We start from the raw sequence: 17,615 nt of genomic DNA, 5'->3' as shown, positions 1-17,615 counted from the left end.
GTGCTGGGATTACAGGCTTGAGCCACCGTGCCCAGCCCCGACAAATTAGTTTTTAAGCCTTTTTGAGAACCACTTTAATTACTTAAATTCTATTCAGGAATTACTTTGATAAAGCTGAAAAATCATTTTAAATCAACTGAACAGAACTCACCAAGATTTAAGAGTATCTGTGCTCAAGCTCTTCTGGAGTCTGGGGTCACTGGGTTCATCTCCGGCTGCCAGGAGCCACCACGGATGCCTGCAGTCCCCTCCATCCCTGCTCCTCCTCCTGGGTCTTCACACTAGGATCCCCATTCTGGGTGGTCCCTGGGGATTATTAACCATTTTCCTTCCTCCCTCTCCTCCCCTCAGCCAAGCAGCAGTGAGCAGAAGGGAACAGCCCTCGCCTTGCCCCAGCCCTTCCTCAGCCCCAACTCTGCCGCTCCAATGAGGGGTCCCAGGCACTGGACAGCCATCCTCCTCTTCCCAGTCACCAGGTCCATGCTGCTGTAACTGTGCACACATCGCTGCTTCCCAGACAGCCTCAGCTAACTCAGGCCAACACTGCCCAAGAGCATACTGACACCAAAGTGCTAGTCCACTGGCCCAGTGCACAACCCCAGGACCACCAAGCACCTCACCACCAAGCACCACTGAATGGTGGCAGGCAGATGCCCATCCCAGACCCCACCCTCCTAAGACTTAGAAGCCATGTCACTTTGCTAGAGAGAACAGCCAAAGCAGAAAATGGAGGTCCCACACCAGTTTTCAATCAAGCTTTTAATGAAAAGATCATAAAATAACAGTTTCTCATCGCTGTACATTAAGACTGCACACTTCTGAATGGAGAGATCAGTCGTTGGTGAATTGCTTTTCTTTCTATGACACTGGGCAGCTGTGTAGCTGCAGTTCTGACCTGAATTTACACAAACTCTCAAGGGACATGAACTCAATGTGACGAGTGACAGCGGCGGTGGCCAGTACAGGAGTGCGATCCCGGTGTCCCTCCCCGCTTCTGGGAAGGGCATAAAACAAAATATGATCCCTCTTCCAGTTCCAATTAAACAAAAACACCTATAACCCCATCCCTCCCCCCTCCCCTTCGAGGTATTTGTGAGAAATGAGCCAGTGCCCAACCTGGGCCCCCCCCCGGGCGGGGGAGGGCAGAGGGAAGCTAGTGATGGGTGGGGTAGAGAGGTTCCCCTCAGCACCTGGCCCCACGGGGCCCCCCAAGTGGAGGGTGGGAGCCCTGGGGATCCTCCCTACCCCAGTGAGGTCTGTTATGCAGCATTTTTGAGGTCAATAAATTACAGCAATAAATAGCAAGGTGAGGTAAGGGGAGGGGGTCCTGGTAGAAAGTTAAAGTGGGGTGACTGAAGCCGGGGCATCCTAGGAAGGGGGTCCTGGGCAGCCTCTGTTCCCACTGCTCATGCCCACCCCCACCCCGGCGTGGAATGTCAGACTGAGGCTCCAGTTAGGTCCCTCTCCAGCCCCTCACTCCTGGCACCTTGATTCACAGGTTCAGTAACATCTGCCCCGACAGGGTACTGGAAAATAGGACGACCTTGGTCCCTTTAGGGGGCATGCCAGGGCTGAGAGCCCTTGTCTGCTCTAAGGCCTGGCGCCTTTGGCTTTTGTCCCCCACGCCTGGGGGGTGGATGGATGCAGCCTCCTGCTCCCTGAGCCCTGCCCTCCAGCTGCCCAGGCCTCACCCCAACTCAGGATGGCCGGAGGGCAGGGGGTCAGCCTGCCCAGTGGCCCAGCCCGGATCGCACTCCTGCATGGGGTCTGAGGTCCAGTGAATACTGACGGGTTGGGGGAGTGGGTAGGCGGCCCGGCGCCCCCGAGTGGTAAGGAATGGGAAACACACACGGCTGCCTGAGGTGGGGAAAGTCGGTGAGAGTCCGGATTGCTCATTTCACAGGCTGAGGTGTATGGCTATGCTGCAAGTCTCTGAGATTCTTATTTGCTTAAAGGTTCATCTTTTCTCTTCCTTTTTTTTTTTGCAATCCTGGAGGAGCCCTTGCTGGGGCTCGGTCCGGCGGGAGCGTGCAGTGGCAGAGCCCGGCCTGCCACCCGCTCACTCGCCCCAAGTCTGAGAAATAAATACATTCATCACTGCACAAACATATTGATACAAAAACAACACTGTTAAGAGTGTTTGCACCGTCTATGTTGGTAAGGACCAGACCCAGTCAGCCCCCTCTGCTGTCTGGGGTGGGGTTAGGGGTCCCCACTCCTGGGGACCCACCAGAGTCGACTGAGCCGTGCAAAGGTCCCGGCTTTTTGGCTTAAGTGGGACCCTCACATCAACCCATCCCCGAGGGTCACGGGCAGAGCAGCAGGGGACCCAAGCCCAGACTCGGGTCCTGTGGCCAGAACTGACAGCCATCCCCACGTAGGCTAGCTGGTCAGGACCAGCGTGGTCCGGCCAGAGGGCCTTGGGGGTTGGTCAGCACGGGCCCAAGCTCTTTGGTGCCAGCTGGGCTTGGAGGGGCCCTGGGAATGGGGACGAGGGTTCAGGTGACTCCAGGGAGGCTTCCAGTCCCTTCCCCAGTCCCAGGGCTGCCCTTCTCTGCTTGTGAACCACTCCAGGGCCAACTCAGAAGGGCTTCCAGCAGCAGGGGAGGGTTCCCTGGACTGGCCTTACAGCTGCTGAGGTCTGAAACTGTAAAAGCTTATGTAAACAATGAGATAAATATATTAGTATCTTTTTTCTGAGCCCATGGAGGTTCCATACTCATTCAAAATGTGCTTTGGTTTAAAAAATAGGCTTTGTGAATTTGGGTATGAGCTTATTTTTTTTTTTTTCTTTGTTTATCCTCTCTTTCCTACATGATATCTGCTATTTTCTGATTCCTGTTTCTCCGAAACATTCAGGAATTAAGTGACGAACGCAGAGAACTGTAAGCCGCCTTGGCCTCCAATAACCCAGTTTCCTTGTGAGGCTCTTAACATCTCCACACACACACACTCGCACACACCCAACGTTGAAATCAAAGGAAAAAGAAAACAAAGCCAAATGTTGTGTTAATCCCGCCCTGTCCCAAAACCCCTTAAAGTCTTAAATAGGAAACTAGTGTTCTGCTTTCTCATTAAAATACAGAAAAGGCTCGATACAATACTAAGGTGGGTACAATACTATGTCGCACAAACGTCGTTGAGTGAGGGGCCTCTGCTCCCAGTCCCTGAAGTTCTGCAATGGAATCACCTACTTTCACAAGTCACCTCACCGATGCGGCTGCCCACAGCCCGGGAGGCCACGCACACGGCCAGATGTGTGCACATTTCCCGTGCGGTACAGACTTTGTGTCATGTGGCTTAAGTGCTGATGGGGTGGGGTAGGGTCAGGACAGCAGGGGGCCCCCTGAGTAAGGGTGGAGTCCATGGGTCTCCTACCCCCAGGTCCCCAGCCTGACTTGCTGGAACCTGAGACCCAGGGCCCAGTTCTGTTTCCCACCACAAGGAGGGAAGAGGGGCTGTCTCAGGCTGGGATCACCACAGGGAGGGCTCAGCCAGGAGCCTCATCTGCCCGACTCCCTCACCCCAAACACGCCGCTCCCCACTTGGGTCCCTGAACTCAGTCTCTGTTTTTAGCTGGAGGGTCTCTAGAGGGGTGGGGGTAGGGGATGACTCTGTATTTTTTTGGTCTAAACTTAAAATAGAATGAAAAGAGAAAACAAAAAAAAATGGTGAAGCAAGATGACGATAAAGCCTGCCGGCCCAACCCCACAGCTCCAGCTGGCTGAAGACAGTGGGACTGAGATCAGCAACCTTGGTCTGGCCTTGAGAGCCCACTTCGGGGACCATGGAAGTATCTGAGGCTGGCTGAGGAAGCCCAAGATGAGGGGCGAGAGGTTGGCCCCTAGACGGTGGCCAGGGGCCAGGACTGCTCAGGGAATTGCAATCCCTGTTCCCCGGAGGGCCCTGTGGTCAGCTCTCTCAAGCTCAAACTCTTGCAGGAATGGAGGGTGGGAGTGCCAGGATGAGGGCTCACTTCTGCCTCACCCTGGCCGGGAGCCGCAAAGAACTGCCACCCTCCTCATGGCTCCCGTCAGCACCCAGTACCTGGCTCCAGGCTGGGGCCTCACACCCCCCACCTATGCCACAAACAGAGGTTCGTGTGCCCGGGTTGCCAGGGTCCCCTCGGGGTGGATGTGGCCCAAGGCTCAAAGGGAAAACACACAGGTGAGCTGCAGGCACTGGGCCACTCGGCACCCTGCTGGCTCCTGCACACGACTTCCTGGGTGCTTGTCAAGGGCTTCCACTGCCAGTCACCAACATATTGTTGTCACGAATTCAAGAGGTAGCAAAAGGTCAGAAGTCTCCACCTTGTTCAGTGAGGAAGCAGGGAAAGCGAAACGTCTGCCCATGCGTACGGCACACACCACAGACACACACACACACGCACACACACAAAAATGAAAACAAGAGTACCGACGGCCCCGGCATCGAGTCCAGCCTCCCCCCACCCCCCGGAACCCCAGACCTTCCAGTTCAAACAGTCACATAAACGTTACACTGGTTTTTCTCTTAATAAAAAACAAGTACCTCTAAACAAAGAATATTTCTTGGAAACTACAGGAAAAGCACTCTCTCCTGAGGCAGCCGAGGCAGGGCTCAGGGACCAGGGAAGCCTTTGGGCAAGAAGGGCTTCTGGGGCCTGGAGAGGTGGCGCACCAGCACCCCTGCAGCGCCAGAGCCGGGGGACGCGCAGGAGGGCCAGCGGCCCCTGTTACATTCAGTCTTCAGACCCAGGCTCAGCCCTGGAGGGGGCGGGAAGAAAATAAGCTATTGTTTGTTTTGGTTTAAAGAACAAAAATCAAAAAGAAAAATAGAGGAGCAGATCAGTAGGAATAACAGCAACACAGGCCCAGAGGGCTCTTTAGTTGTAGAGAGGTAGGCGATGGGGTCACCCTGACTGTCCCAGCGCCAGTAAGCAGTGCCACCCTGGCTCAAGGAGGGAGGGATCTGCACCCCCAGCACCTGTTCCCTGCAGAACCAGGGCCGCACGTGCCCGCACAGACACAAGCACACGTGCACACACACAGATACGGCTAGCGGGGTGGGGCCTGCTCCTGACACCACCCTGGCTGTGGCCAGCGTCCCACTGCCCTCTTTCTCCAAGCAGCCTGCAGCAAAGGGACCAGGTCCCAGCGAGACCCACGTGACCCAGCCCACAGGCCCTGGGGTGGCCCCTGCGGGGAGCTGGGGGCCTGGGTGGGATGGGGAGGTAGACGGGCTGGGACCCCTGGCTTCCCTCCTCTCGGCTCTGCTTGGTACAGACTGTCGATTAAAGCTCTGGGTGTGGGCAGTGGGGGCCAGAGGGGCCACCCGGAGCCTCCACTGGACCCAGGGTCTCGCCCCTGCCACTGCATCACCTCGCTTCTCCTTCCATGGGTTCCCGGGGAGCAAGGTGGCAGAGGGCGCCCGCGGGTCTTTGGCTTCTAGGAGGGGGAAGTGTGCATGCGCAGGTGGCTGATGAGGTTGCGCTGCTGGGTGAACTTGCCCCCGCACAGCTGGCACTCGTAAGGCTTCTCGCCCGAGTGCACACGCATGTGCTCAGTGAGGCGGTACTGGCGGGTGAAGCGCATGCCACACTCATCGCAGGCGAAGGGCTTCAGGCCTAGGTGGCTCCGCATGTGGCGCGTCATGGTGCCGCGCTGCGTGAACATCTTGCCACAGATGTTGCAGGGGAAGGGCCGCGTCAGCCAGTGTGTCTTCTCGTGCTGCCGCAGCGTGGCTGGGTCCTTGTAGGTCTTCTCGCAGACCGAACACTTGAAGGGCCGGGGCTCAGCCGCGTAGGCCGCGCTGGGCGCTGACAGGTCCTCGGCCTCCTCCTCAGCACCCCCACTGCCTGTCTCGTAGGCCCCCTCTTCCTTGATGAACAGCTCTTCCTCCGTGTGAGTCTCCACATGCGCGTTGAGCTGCTCGGAGCTGGGGAAGCCCTTGGCACAGGGGATGCACACGTACAAGTTGTCTCCATAGGACACCGTCTCGTAGCCCTCCTGCCGGTACATGTAGTGGGCGCTGGCGTGGCCGCTGCCCCCCTCGCTCCCGCTCTGCGCACTATCTTCACTTGCATCCTTGCCGTTTTCCTCCTCCTCCTTGCAGGGGTAAGGGGGCTCCCCATAGGGCCCGCTAGGGCCAGCCCCACCAGCCAGGATACCATTGGGAACCCTGTCCCCGACCCCCTCACCCTCCTCTCCCGGGCAGGGACCCTTGGGCCCCGCTTCTCTCCGCTCAAAGGGGGAGCCAGCCACAGGCTCCTTCTTGCCCCACTCCTTCTTCCGAGTGGAGTGCCGGAGGCTCTTCCGAGGCTGCCCGCCAGGCGCCTCCAGCAGGCTCAGGTGGTTGTCCTCAGCCCCCTCCAGATCCATGGGCTCATCGGGGGTGCCCCCCAGCTCAGAATAAGAGGCACTGTTGGCAACGGGAGGGGCAGAGGCCGCAGGGGGCGAGCCATGTTGGCTGTCGCTCAGTTGGGCTGGGTCATCGGGAGTGAGGTGGGGACCTGGGGTGGCAGGAGGCAAGGGTGGGCTTTTCTTGGACAGGTCCAAGCCCAGCTCCTGCTCACAGCCCCCATTGCTCCCGTTGGTGCTGCTGCTGCAGCCCCCCAGGCCCGCCTCCCCGCCAGCTGGGCAGACGGCCCGGCCCAGACCTTGCACACTATCCTGGTTAGAGCCACCAAGAAAGAGCTCATCGTCTGAGCCTTTGGCTTGCGGGAGCTCCTGGGGGGCATGGGCCCCCTTGCGCCCATCCACGAGCCCGTGATACCGAGCCTGGATGACGGAGGCCGTGGACAGCCGCTGGCTGCGGGGGGGTCGCCCCATGCCGGCAGCCCCCGCCCGCCCAGAGCCAAAGGGCTTGCCGGCTCGCTTGAGTTTGCGGCGGCAGAGGGCTGCCAACTCGGGCAGCTGGAGGTAGCTGGCGGCAGTGAGGAGGGTGCTGAAGTTGGGCTCGGCTGGCTGGTCGCTGGGCAGCAGCTTGCCTGTGTAGATGAAGTCCAAGATCTGCTGGAACACCGTGGAGCTGACCATGTCTGTGTCCAGGTTGATGAGGTTGTCATGCAGGACCAGGGACTTGAAGTAGATGCTGCTGGCGGCCAGGACGTTCTTGTGGGCCCGGAAGATGGAGTTCTCCACCATGATGATGACGTCACACAGGAAGCCCTTGGTCCTCTGCTGGTTCAGCTGCAGCAGGAGCTGCTTCGAGTGGCTGGGCAGCTCCATGTCGGGCCCCATGTCCCCGCGCCCTGCCCACGCGCACCACCTGTGGGCAAGAACAGGCATGCAGGCGTCAGATGACTGGGACACTCCGACCAGGGCTCTGGGGCAGGGTGGGGCTCGACAAGGCAAAATGCCTCAGAACTGACCCCACACAGGGCAGCAGCCCCTGGGGCACAGTACACGGCACATAAGCCCACAGTGCCTACTGCATGCAGGCGTAGTATGTGTGTCCCCTCACTGAGGACTCAAACTGAGAAGGGACAGAGGCCCCTGCTCCATTTGCACTAATGAGAAAATGGAGGTGGAGGGTGATGAGGTGACAAATGGAGAAACAGGGATTTGCATTTGGTTTCACACCCTGGCCTACTGTCTCTACACTAAATGAAGTCGATGACACACCCTCAGGCATCAGAAGGGCCCCAATGACCAGCAGATGGCTTTAAACTTAGGAAAGCAGAGGCCTCCCTGAGAGGAGCTTGCCTTGAAAGCTGGCAAAAATCCCCCAAAACTAAATGTTCCCTTTGAAATACAGCAGGGCCCAAATCAAACTGCCAGCAGCCTCTGGTGTGCAGCCTTGGCTCTGTTGGTATGCCTCCCAAGCCACCTGAGAGGCTGACCAGGCTTTGCTAGAAGTCATGTGGCTGCCTCCCAGATGCTGCAGTCAGCCTGCAGCCCCGCCTCTCCCCAAGGCCCTGGGCCACCTTGCACTCTGGGCGGGTGCCAAGTGCTGCCCCAGCCTGGGCTTCCAGGTACCAAGCAAGAAAGGCAGTCTGGGCCAAACACCTGGCACCACCTGAACGCTCCATCCTCTCTAGGAAGGCCAGCGCCATCTGGGCCTAGGAAAGTTGGCCAGCTGGCCTCCGCCACACAGACTGGCACAGGCACTAACCGAGTTCAGTAAGCAAGAAACACACCGGCGCCACTGGTCTCTGCAGGAACCCTGCCAGCCCAGGTGTATTTCTGCTTGTGCGGCAGCAAGCCATGGGGTTCCGAGAGCGGGTGCTCCTCACCATGCTTCCCATCCCCACTGAGCAGCTTCCTCTGCTATGGACCAGGCACGCCACAGTGGGAATGCAAGGGCAGGACAAACAGATGCACAGTGGGCACCAGATGGACCCCGGGGGGGAAGAGAGAAATGCTGCTCTGAGGGAAAAGGCAAGGACTGTGGCCGGCGGTGTACAGAATAACTCTGGAATGTTTTGAATGACTCAAAGCCATCCTCAGCCCTAAGCCCAACTCCCCAGTGCAAAACACAGTACCCCGAGCTCCATCCTCTCACCCCTACCACAGCCCCTCAGAGAATGGCTCAGCAAGAGGGTTCTGGGGAAGGCATGCCAGCGTACAGGTGGCCACCTGTGCCCCGGACAGGCTCACAAGCTTCCACAGGGCAGGGGGCCAGTGGAGACAGGAACTTTCCTCACTGACTGACGGCTGCTGGACAACTGAGCAGCGGGGCCCACAGGCAGCTCTGAGCCTCACAGTTCGGGGTCCAGACTCTCAGCAGCTGAACTACTCTGAGCCGCTGCCCTCTGGGATCTACTGCCCCTCCCAGAGTGTCCAACCCTGCCTCTCAGAGCAGAGCCTTGGAAAGGGTCCCACTCTACCCAACCTTCCCATGACAGAAACTCTCCCCAGCCCCATGCCTGCCCTTGTTTGCAAAGACAAAGGAAAACCCTAACATTCACAGGCCCCTGAAGGTGCTGGAGCTCAATGTGAACACGCAAGGGTGCAACACAGCCGGGAACACCACTGGCACACAGAGCCTAACAGCAAGAGGCAGCAAGCACCTGCAGGGGCTCTCTGCCTAGCAGCCCAGCCCACAGCAGCTCAGAAGGGTGCTCATGGGCTGAAGACTTCATGAACCAATCCTCCTCTGCTCCCTGGCCCCTCAACCCACCAGGCAGGGACAAAGAGCCCCCAAAGTGTGGCTTCCACACTGGGCCCCAGTAACCGCTTAGCTCTCAGAAAACATCAGTGCCAGCTCTGCCAGCACCCAGACACCTGGTACCCTGAGACTGGCAAGGGGGCTGGCAGAGGGCAGTGGCCCCCAGGCTCCCTCCACACTGCCCAGTGCTGTGTGCACACAAAGGACCACGGGTTAGACAGAGATAGACGCCGAGCTGTGGGGCTGTGCGCCACCCAGAAAGCTCTGGGGAAAGGGGCCAGCGGCGGTCCTCCCTCCCCTGCGCCTCACCGGAATGCCAAGGGCCCAGACACCATGTGAGCAGCAGCCAGCGGGGGGGGGCCTCCTGAGCGCGTGGCCTTCCTGGGGGCGCATCAATGCCTGGTCACCTGGGGAAGAGAAGACGAACACAGTCACCCAAACAGCCATCAGCGAAGAAGAGAGGGAAGGGCAATGAAGGGAAGCACCCGGGGGTCTCTGGCTGGGGCACCAGGGGCAGCCCAGCAGGAGACTGTGGCCACAGAGCCACAGTGCCACAGTTGTCCCTTCCGACAACCAGGAAAAGTAAGGACCAGAGAACACGTCTAGGGAGTTCAAAGGGTGCGATACCTCCCGCTCTAACACACACAGGAGATTATGGACACCCAGGGGTCACCTAGGCCAGGGGGCGCTGGTGGCAGACACACAATTCCTGGCCTGCAGGTGTGGTGGCAGGAGGCCTGGGCAGGGCCCTTCCCAGGCTGGTCACATTTACATAACAAAAGGTCAAAATTGGAGCCACTTGTGCAAGGGCTATTTATAAGAACCAGTCTCAACCGCTTCTGGCTCCCCTGTTCCTTCCCTTCCTGATCTACTCTTACCCTCTCCCTGCCCAGAGGGCCCAACCCCCTAGCCAGACCACATGGCCTTCCCTGTCCAGAGGTTTCGCTGCCTAAGGGCTCGCCCAAGCTGCAGGCCTGGGCTTTCAATACCGGCCCACCAAAGCCTTGGGCAGCTGCCACCAGGAAAGGGTGGGCTCCCTCCCACCCCCAGAGCTCTGGGTCCTGAGGGAGGGGGGATCCTGAGGTGGTGGGTCCTTGCACCCCACACCTGCCAGCCTGGGCCCCCATGGAACAGAGCCAGGGTCAGGGAGGGGGCGTGCAGTGGCTCCGTTTCCCCTTCCACCACTCCGTTTCCCCTTCCCCCACTCTGTTTCCCCTTCCTCCACTCCACCCCCAGGGCCAGGGAGGCTCAGCAGGTCCCTCAGGAATGTGACCAGACCCGGGGTGCCGGCCCAGGGTTGGGAGGCCTAGGCTGAAGCCGGCCAGCTGTCTCTCCAGCCCCTAGTGCAGCTCCCCTCTGGGTAGGGGGTGTGAAGGGAGGGGTGCATGGCTGGTCCAGGACCCCACCAAAGGCCCAGAGGGCAGCAGAACCAGCTCTGTTGGCAGGAAGCCCAAGGGCGTCGATAGTTAGCAAGGGTTGGGCCTGGTGGGCTAACGCTGGGCTGAGGCCAGTCAGGCAGGGGCCACTGAAACACTGGCGGGAGCAGTCGAAAAACTGGATAGAGGGTGTTGGTGGCACACTGGAGACAATCGGACACCATCATCCAGCCCTGTGCCACTTCACCTGCTCCCCAACCACTGCCCCTCAGGACCCAGTAAACCAGAGCCCTGCTGGGCAGAGCGTCTGCCAAACTCCACAACCAGGGGTCACCTGACCTTGCCAGAGGCCAGGCCAGCTACTGGATGCCGTGCAGGGAGTGGGTGGCAGAATAGGACTGGGGGGCACCTGAGTGCCATGGGGGTGGGAACACCCTCCATCAGTGCCCACTGCCTGGCCCTGACAGGCACTTCACAAGCCCAGGCTAGGGCTAGGTCTCTCCACCAAGGAAGGATGGCCCCAGGCTGGGTCAGCTGTGACACAGAATAGGGCAGGGCTCCTCCCTGCGCCTTCCACTTGAGGCAGGGGTGTCAGAGCCACCTGCAGAAAGTTCACAGCAAGCACAATGCCACCATGCCTGCCATCTACACCAGCTGAGCTGAGTATGGGCCACGTCTAGGCCACCACTGTGTCTGCAAGCAGCAATGCAGCCTCACCCCATGGAGGGGTGGGGGTTGGCACACGTCATCCTGCTGCAAAACCCCTACTAAACACTGCTCTTTCCTTCTCAGCCACAGAGCTATGCCCTACCCACTTACCACTGGGCATGAAACAGCAAGCGCCTACCCTGGAGGACCCCACCCGGGGAGTGCCAGGTAACTAGAAACACAGCTCTGGGCGCTGGCCCGGATGCTGGTGCCCAGCCCTGGCAGCAGCTGACTGCAGGCTGCAATGAGGATGCCGCCTGGCACCCAGCAGCCCCTGGCAGCAGGCCTATCAGCCCCAAGGCTAGCACGCCCAGCCCTGGCCTACTGCCCGTCCAGAACGCTAGCTCCCAGGACGCCCAGGATCTGGGGCAGTGGGGCAGCAGGCCTGGGCTATCGGGGCCAGCTGGGCATTCGTCTAAGGCTGTGACCCGTCCCCTCCCTGGGACAGAGCCTTCAGGGGTCCAGGGGAGAGGCAAGAAGGGTAGCACAGAAACTATCTCCCCAGTTAGGATCCCTCAGCTTCAGGATTCCCCTGTAGATGGACTGGCCCCAGCTGGGAAGGGCAAGAACCCCAGCAGCTGGAGGGAGGGCCAGTTCTCTCTGGGGAGCCCAGAAGGTCTGCAGGAAGGAACACAAAGCCTCGGGGTTACCTTCCCAGGCTTTCTGTTAGAGCAGACGCACAGCCCTGTTTATGGAACTGTCAACACGCAACGGCTCTCCTTTCCTTCCCCTCCCAGTCCCTGCCACTAAAAAGCCAGAAAGCCATGTCCCCGAACACTGAGGGCAGGCCCAGGGCCCAGGCAGGTGCTAGGGGGCTGGAACAGCACTGAGACACTCCAGCCTCTCAAGCCACCGGTGGCACATGCCCAAGCCCTGCAGAGCTGGACCAGCCACAGCAGCCCCACCCCGCTCTGCCCACCCTCAAGGAACTTACAGTAAGGCAGCCCAAGGCCCAGTCAGAGCCCACCGGGCCCAGCAAGTCCATTCTGTGGCAATAAAAACCTTGGGGACACACATACCCAACTGCTAAATAAGATTATCTCTGGGATTGGGATTATAGAAAAACCACAGTATCTGCATGTTATATTCATCTCTGTAACACTCAACATTTAAAAAAAGTATTACTTTTTTTTTTTGAGGTGGAGTCTCGTTCTGTCCCCCAGGCTGGAGTGCAGTGGCGTGATGTTGGCTCACTGCAAGCTCCGCCTTCCGGGTTCATGCCATTCTCCCAAGTAGCTGGGACTACAGGCGCCTGCCACCATGCCCGGCTAATTTTTTGTATTTTTAGTAGAGACGAGGTTTCCCCGTGTTAGTCAGGATGGTCTCGATCTTCTGACCTCATTATCAGTCCACCTCAGCCTCCCAAAGTGTTGGGATTACAGGTGTGAGCCACCGCGCTCGGCCAAAAACACAAAGGGCAGAAATGATGCAGAGACATGGATGAACCTCACAGTCATGGCACTGAGTGCAAGAAGCCTTTTGCGCGAGTACAGACTGCATGACTCCATTTACATTAAGTTCTTTTTTTTTTTTTTGAGACGGAGTCTCGCTCTGTCGCCCAGGCTGGAGTGCAGTGGCCAGATCTCAGCTCACTGCAAGCTCCGCCTTCCGGGTTTACACCATTCTCCTGCCTCAGCCTCACGAGTAGCTGGGACTACATTAGCTGGGACTACAGGCGCCCGCCACCTCGCCTGGCTAGTTTTTTGTATTTTTTAGTAGAGATGGGGTTTCACCGTGTTAGCCAGGATGGTCTTGATCTCCTGACCTCGTGATCCGCCCGTCTCGGCCTCCCAAAGTGCTGGGATTACAGGCTTGAGCCACCGCGCCCGGTTGCCTATTAAGTTCTAGAATAGGCAAAACGGACTGAGGGTAAGAACCACAGCAGAACAGGCTGTGAGGGACAGGTGAGGACTGTCCAGGATGGGGCGAGGGACAAATGCCCACTGCCTGGCCCTGACAGGACTATCCAGGATGGGGCATGAGGAACTCTTTGGGGTGAGGGCAGCTCTCTATCTTGCTGGGAGTCTGGGTTAAGGTAAACGAAAATACAATTTTAGGCACTTAATTGCATTTAACTGTACTTCCAATGAAACCTCCAGACAGAGGCTTTCACAGGACATTCCCATCTCAGAAGCTCAGCACGATACCCTGTTCCCTCCTGGAAACACCACCAGCTAACCTTTACTGGGCACTGCTGCATGCCCTACCATGTGCTGTGTCACTGGACCCTCAGGGCCACCCAGGAGCCTGTGGGTTCTGTCCATGTGATGAGGTGGGCCCCTCTCATCTTCACACAGCACAGCTGAGCCTCAAACCCAGCACTCACCCTGACCTCTCACCTCCCCACAAGGTAGGAAAACCTGGGGCTGAAAGTGTGGAGGGACATGTCATCTGCAGCCCTGGGCACAGGACACCCTCTTCCCACTAATGATTTCCAGACCACCCAGGGGATTAGTTCTCCTCAATTTTTCAACTGGCACAGAGACCAAGGGCGACGGGGAAACAGCTTGGAAGGGCAAAGATGCCACAGTGGGAACAGATTCCTGTCCCTCCCAGCTGCTCCCCAGCTGGGTGGCCCTCAGTGCATCTCCAGAAGGCAGTCAAAAGCCCCAGGCCAAGACCACCCTGCACTCTGGATCCCTTTACTCGCTCCCCAAATGCAGACCAGCCAAATAGCCAATGGGGATGGCAGAGGGCAGGGCACTGTGCACCCCTCACTGCCTCCTGACACTCGAAGCAGCCCCCCATTGGGGGACCCACTAGTCCATGATCCTATGCGAGGTCAGGTCGCACCTGCCTGACTGTGGAGCCTCTGGTCAGTCCACGTGGCTACAGGGGCCCATGGGGAGGCTCTTCTTTTTTTTTTTTTGAGACAGAGTCTCGTTCTGTCTCCCAGGCTGGAGTGCTGTGGCCGGATCTCAGCTCACTGCAAGCTCCGCCTCCCGGGTAGCTGGGACTACAGGCGCCGCCACGTCGCCCGGCTAGTTTTTTGTAGTTTTTAGTAGAGACGGGATTTCACCGTGTTAGCCAGGATGGTCTCGATCTCCTGACCTCGTGATCCGCCCATCTCGGCCTCCCAAAGTGCTAGGATTACAGGCTTGAGCCACTGTGCCCGGCCAAGGCCTTTTTTCTAAGCACCCAGCAAAAGGCAGGAGAGTGTGCTCTGGTCAGCATCTTTCAAAAGCCAGAAGAGAGGAGGTTTTCAGATAAAAGTGATCCCTGCGGACGCAGAAAGCAGAGAACTCCAGCCCCCAATCTGAGAGGCACTGCCCCAACCCAGCCTGGACACCCACCTTGCCTAGAGCCTTGCCCTCCAAGAAGTCAGGCATTCAGAATCGCTCCAGGTGCTGGGCCCCCACATGGCTCCTTCTGGAGGCCCTGCCTCTGGGAGACAGGAACACATCTCACGCCCACCTTCAGGCCCACAGGTGGGGGTCAAACTCAGGGTGTGGTCTCAGCTACATGATACCCCTGCCTTCAGTGTCTGGCTCTTACAGGCAGAACGTGCCTTCCTGGAGGCCACCACAGGCACCCAGACTGAAACTTCTGGCTCACATCCAACCAGGAGGGAGGCCTGGGGAGAAGGGTGAAGACTAGGAAAGGGCGCCGCCCCAAGCAGGCCACCCCACCTAGCCCTCCTAGGATCCTTCTCATCCACCTTCCTCCCCGGAAGCCACCCCTTACTTTCCCAGAAAGGGGCTTCCTGTATGAGGCCTGGAGCTATGCTGGAGGACTGAGGAGAAGCTCCCCCCAACCCACCCCCCCAAGAAGCAGCACCTTAACCACCTCCCAGCCTAAACAAAGGTAACAGTGAAATGGGAACCCTCCAGCTGACGCCAAGACAGCTGAGAGTGAGCAGGGCCGCCCACGGCCCGCCCAAGCTCCACTGTCAGGTGGGAGGGACAAGCATGCCAGGCTGAGAAGCCATGCTGGGCAAGGCAGGGCCACCAGGCTGAGAAGCCATGCTGAGCAGGGCAGGGCAGGGCCACCAGGCTGAGAAGCCATGCTGGGCAGGGCAGGGCCATCAGGCAACTTCCACATCCCAGAGGTCTAAGTACATCTGACCAGGATCAGAGAGAGCCCCAGACTTGCTGCCACTCCTCCCAAACTTAAGTCTAAGGTCAGATCAGCCCTGGTCCCAGACCAACCCCCAACTATAGTCACCTCATACTTCAGGTGTGGCCGCGACAGATGCAGCTGCAACGGGTGGCCCTGTGTGAGCTCAGCCTCTTCCCAGGGGCCCCTAAGCCATGGGAGAGACTGTCTGGAGGGCACAAGGCAGCCAGGCAGGAGGCAGCCAGGATCCAGAAGCGCCCCAAGGCCCAGCCCCTGGACACACCAACCAACCCTGCACAGTCACAAGCCCAGGACTTTGTTCATCCTATCCCCATGGCCTGGAGTCCTCCCTGAGAAAGACTTGGTAGACAAGAGATAGCTCCATGGGGCCAAGGCTGCACCTCACCCACCGCCACAGCCCTGTATGAGATGGTAGCCCGTGTGTGGGCAGGTCTGATCTCCTCAATCTTCCCACAGGCCCATTGAGTGGGGCGTCACCTCTGCAGTTTCAGATAAGAAATTAAAGGTTCTTGGGGGTTAAGCAACTTGCCCAGGGTCACAAGAGCATGTAGGTAGCAGAGTGAGGACTCAAAGCCTGACTCCAGAGCTGTAGTCTGATGACCCCACCTTAATGCAGGCAGGGCCAGGGATGCCACTCACACAGGGTTTCCAACTGCCAAGCTGCTTAGGGGAGTCACAGGAGGCACTGCCCTCCATGCACTGCTGTGCCAGGAGGAGGGACTCAGTCTGCACCTTCACCCTCACTCCCCCAGCCCCCAGCACCACCCACCTATCCACAGCAGGGCCTCACCTGGGTGCATTCTCCCAAACTCATTGTGAGGGCATGGGGTCTACCCAGCTCCTTCATCAGAAGTGACAAGGTGGGGCCCCCATCATACAGCCTGCTTTGGAGGCCCAGGTGGAGCTTGCTGCTCCTCTGGGAACACCCCCACCCTCCATGACCTCCTTCCCTGTCCCTCTAGGCATGGGCTGGTGGTGGGTGGGGCTCACTGCTCTGGGCAAGCCCAGCCATGCAATCCAGCCCAGACCTGGATGCTGGCCAGCAGCTCCTGGCTCTTCTCCCAGACCATCCTCCTGGAAAGCAACAGGCTCCACAAATGCCAGGAGCTCAGCTCTCTCCAACGCAGCTTCTACAAAATAAACACTCGGGTTCCACTCAACACGTTGGTGATGCAGCGATTGGGACCTGAGGCTGGCCTCCTCCTCCTCTGCTCCTCAGGCCAGCCCTGTGGCCTAGAGGTAGCATCCACCCCAGCCCAGTGACTTTCCCAAGCCTGTTCTGAAATGCCCATGGGTCCTACTGACGACCTCGTGCTACCCACAGCAGGGCCGAGCCCTGCATGGTCCGAGTCACCCGCCCATGTGTATTATCCCTTCTGAGAGGTGAGGAAGCACAGGCAATACTCCAGCACAAGGAAAAGGCTGGAATGGGCTGCTGAGAGGAGAGCTGGACCGAAGATGCCGCCAAACTGTGCTTCCCCAGAAGCTACAGCCTCAATCCCCTCGTTCTCCTCATCACTTGGTTTGGAGCCAGCAAGGAGTGAGGCCAGGAAGACCTTGGAGACCTGCAGCTGATTTCCCCTGCTAGGGCTGGCACCAAGGAGGGCCTGGGGCCCTGGCACCATCTGGCTGAGAGTTCTAAGACAGGATATTGGAGAGAGGCAGGGGAACACTGTTTTAAGAAGCAGAAAAGGCCAGGCGTGGTGGCTCAAGCCTGTAATCCCAGCTCTTTGGGAGGCCGAGACAGGCGGATCACGAAGTCAGGAGATTGAGACCATCCTGGCTACAACGGTGAAACCCTGTCTCTACTAAAAAAAGTACAAAAAAACTAGCCGGGTGAGGTGGCAGGTGCCTGTAGTCCCAGCTACTCAGGAGGCTGAGGCAGGAGAATGGCATAAACCCGGGAGGCGGAGCTTGCAGTGAGCTGAGATCCCGCCACTGCACTCCAACCTGGGCGACAGAGCAAGACTCCGTCTCAAAAAAAAAAAAAAAAAGAAGCAGAATAACGGCCAGGCACGGTCTGTAATCCCAGCACTTTGGGAGGCTGAGGCGGGCAGATCATGAGGTCAGGAGATCAAGACCATCCTGGCTAACACTGTGAAACCCCATCTCTACTAAAAATACAAAAAATCCCAGAGGCTGAGGCAGGAGAATTGCTTGAATCTGGGAGGCGGAGCTTGTAGTGAGCCGAGATCGCACCACTGGGTGCGATCAGACAGAGTGCCTGGGTGACAGAGTCAGACTCTGTCTCACAAAAAAAGAAGCAGAATAACAATTTAAGATTGTGATAGTTACTACGAATGCTGTGCTCACCTCCAAACTCCATCCCAACACCACCCTGCCTCCCAAGAGGGACCTGAGTGT

General features: G+C 58.3%; 1 protein-coding gene across 2 annotated transcripts in view; it reads right to left on the bottom strand.

The window, feature by feature from the left end:
• Nucleotides 1-744: 744 nt before the first annotated feature.
• Nucleotides 745-17,615, bottom strand: part of HIC2 (HIC ZBTB transcriptional repressor 2) — a 36,693-nt gene continuing 19,822 nt past the window's right edge. For both annotated transcript variants that reach the window (XM_033234051.1, XM_033234052.1), the window contains exons 2-3: nucleotides 9,400-9,497; nucleotides 745-7,248 (exon numbers count right to left, since the gene is read on the bottom strand). In XM_033234051.1, coding sequence (XP_033089942.1) covers nucleotides 5,427-7,248; nucleotides 9,400-9,425 — 1,848 coding nt within the window. In that variant the 5' untranslated portion in view covers nucleotides 9,426-9,497 and the 3' untranslated portion in view covers nucleotides 745-5,426. The remainder of the gene's footprint in view (nucleotides 7,249-9,399; nucleotides 9,498-17,615) is intronic.

This window comes from Trachypithecus francoisi, unplaced genomic scaffold (assembly GCF_009764315.1).
Source record: "Trachypithecus francoisi isolate TF-2019V2 unplaced genomic scaffold, Tfra_2.0 Lachesis_group14, whole genome shotgun sequence".
NCBI classification, from domain to species: Eukaryota; Metazoa; Chordata; class Mammalia; order Primates; family Cercopithecidae; genus Trachypithecus; species Trachypithecus francoisi.
Note: the sequence above shows the minus strand (reverse complement) of the source record. Positions and strands in the feature narration are given on the sequence as shown.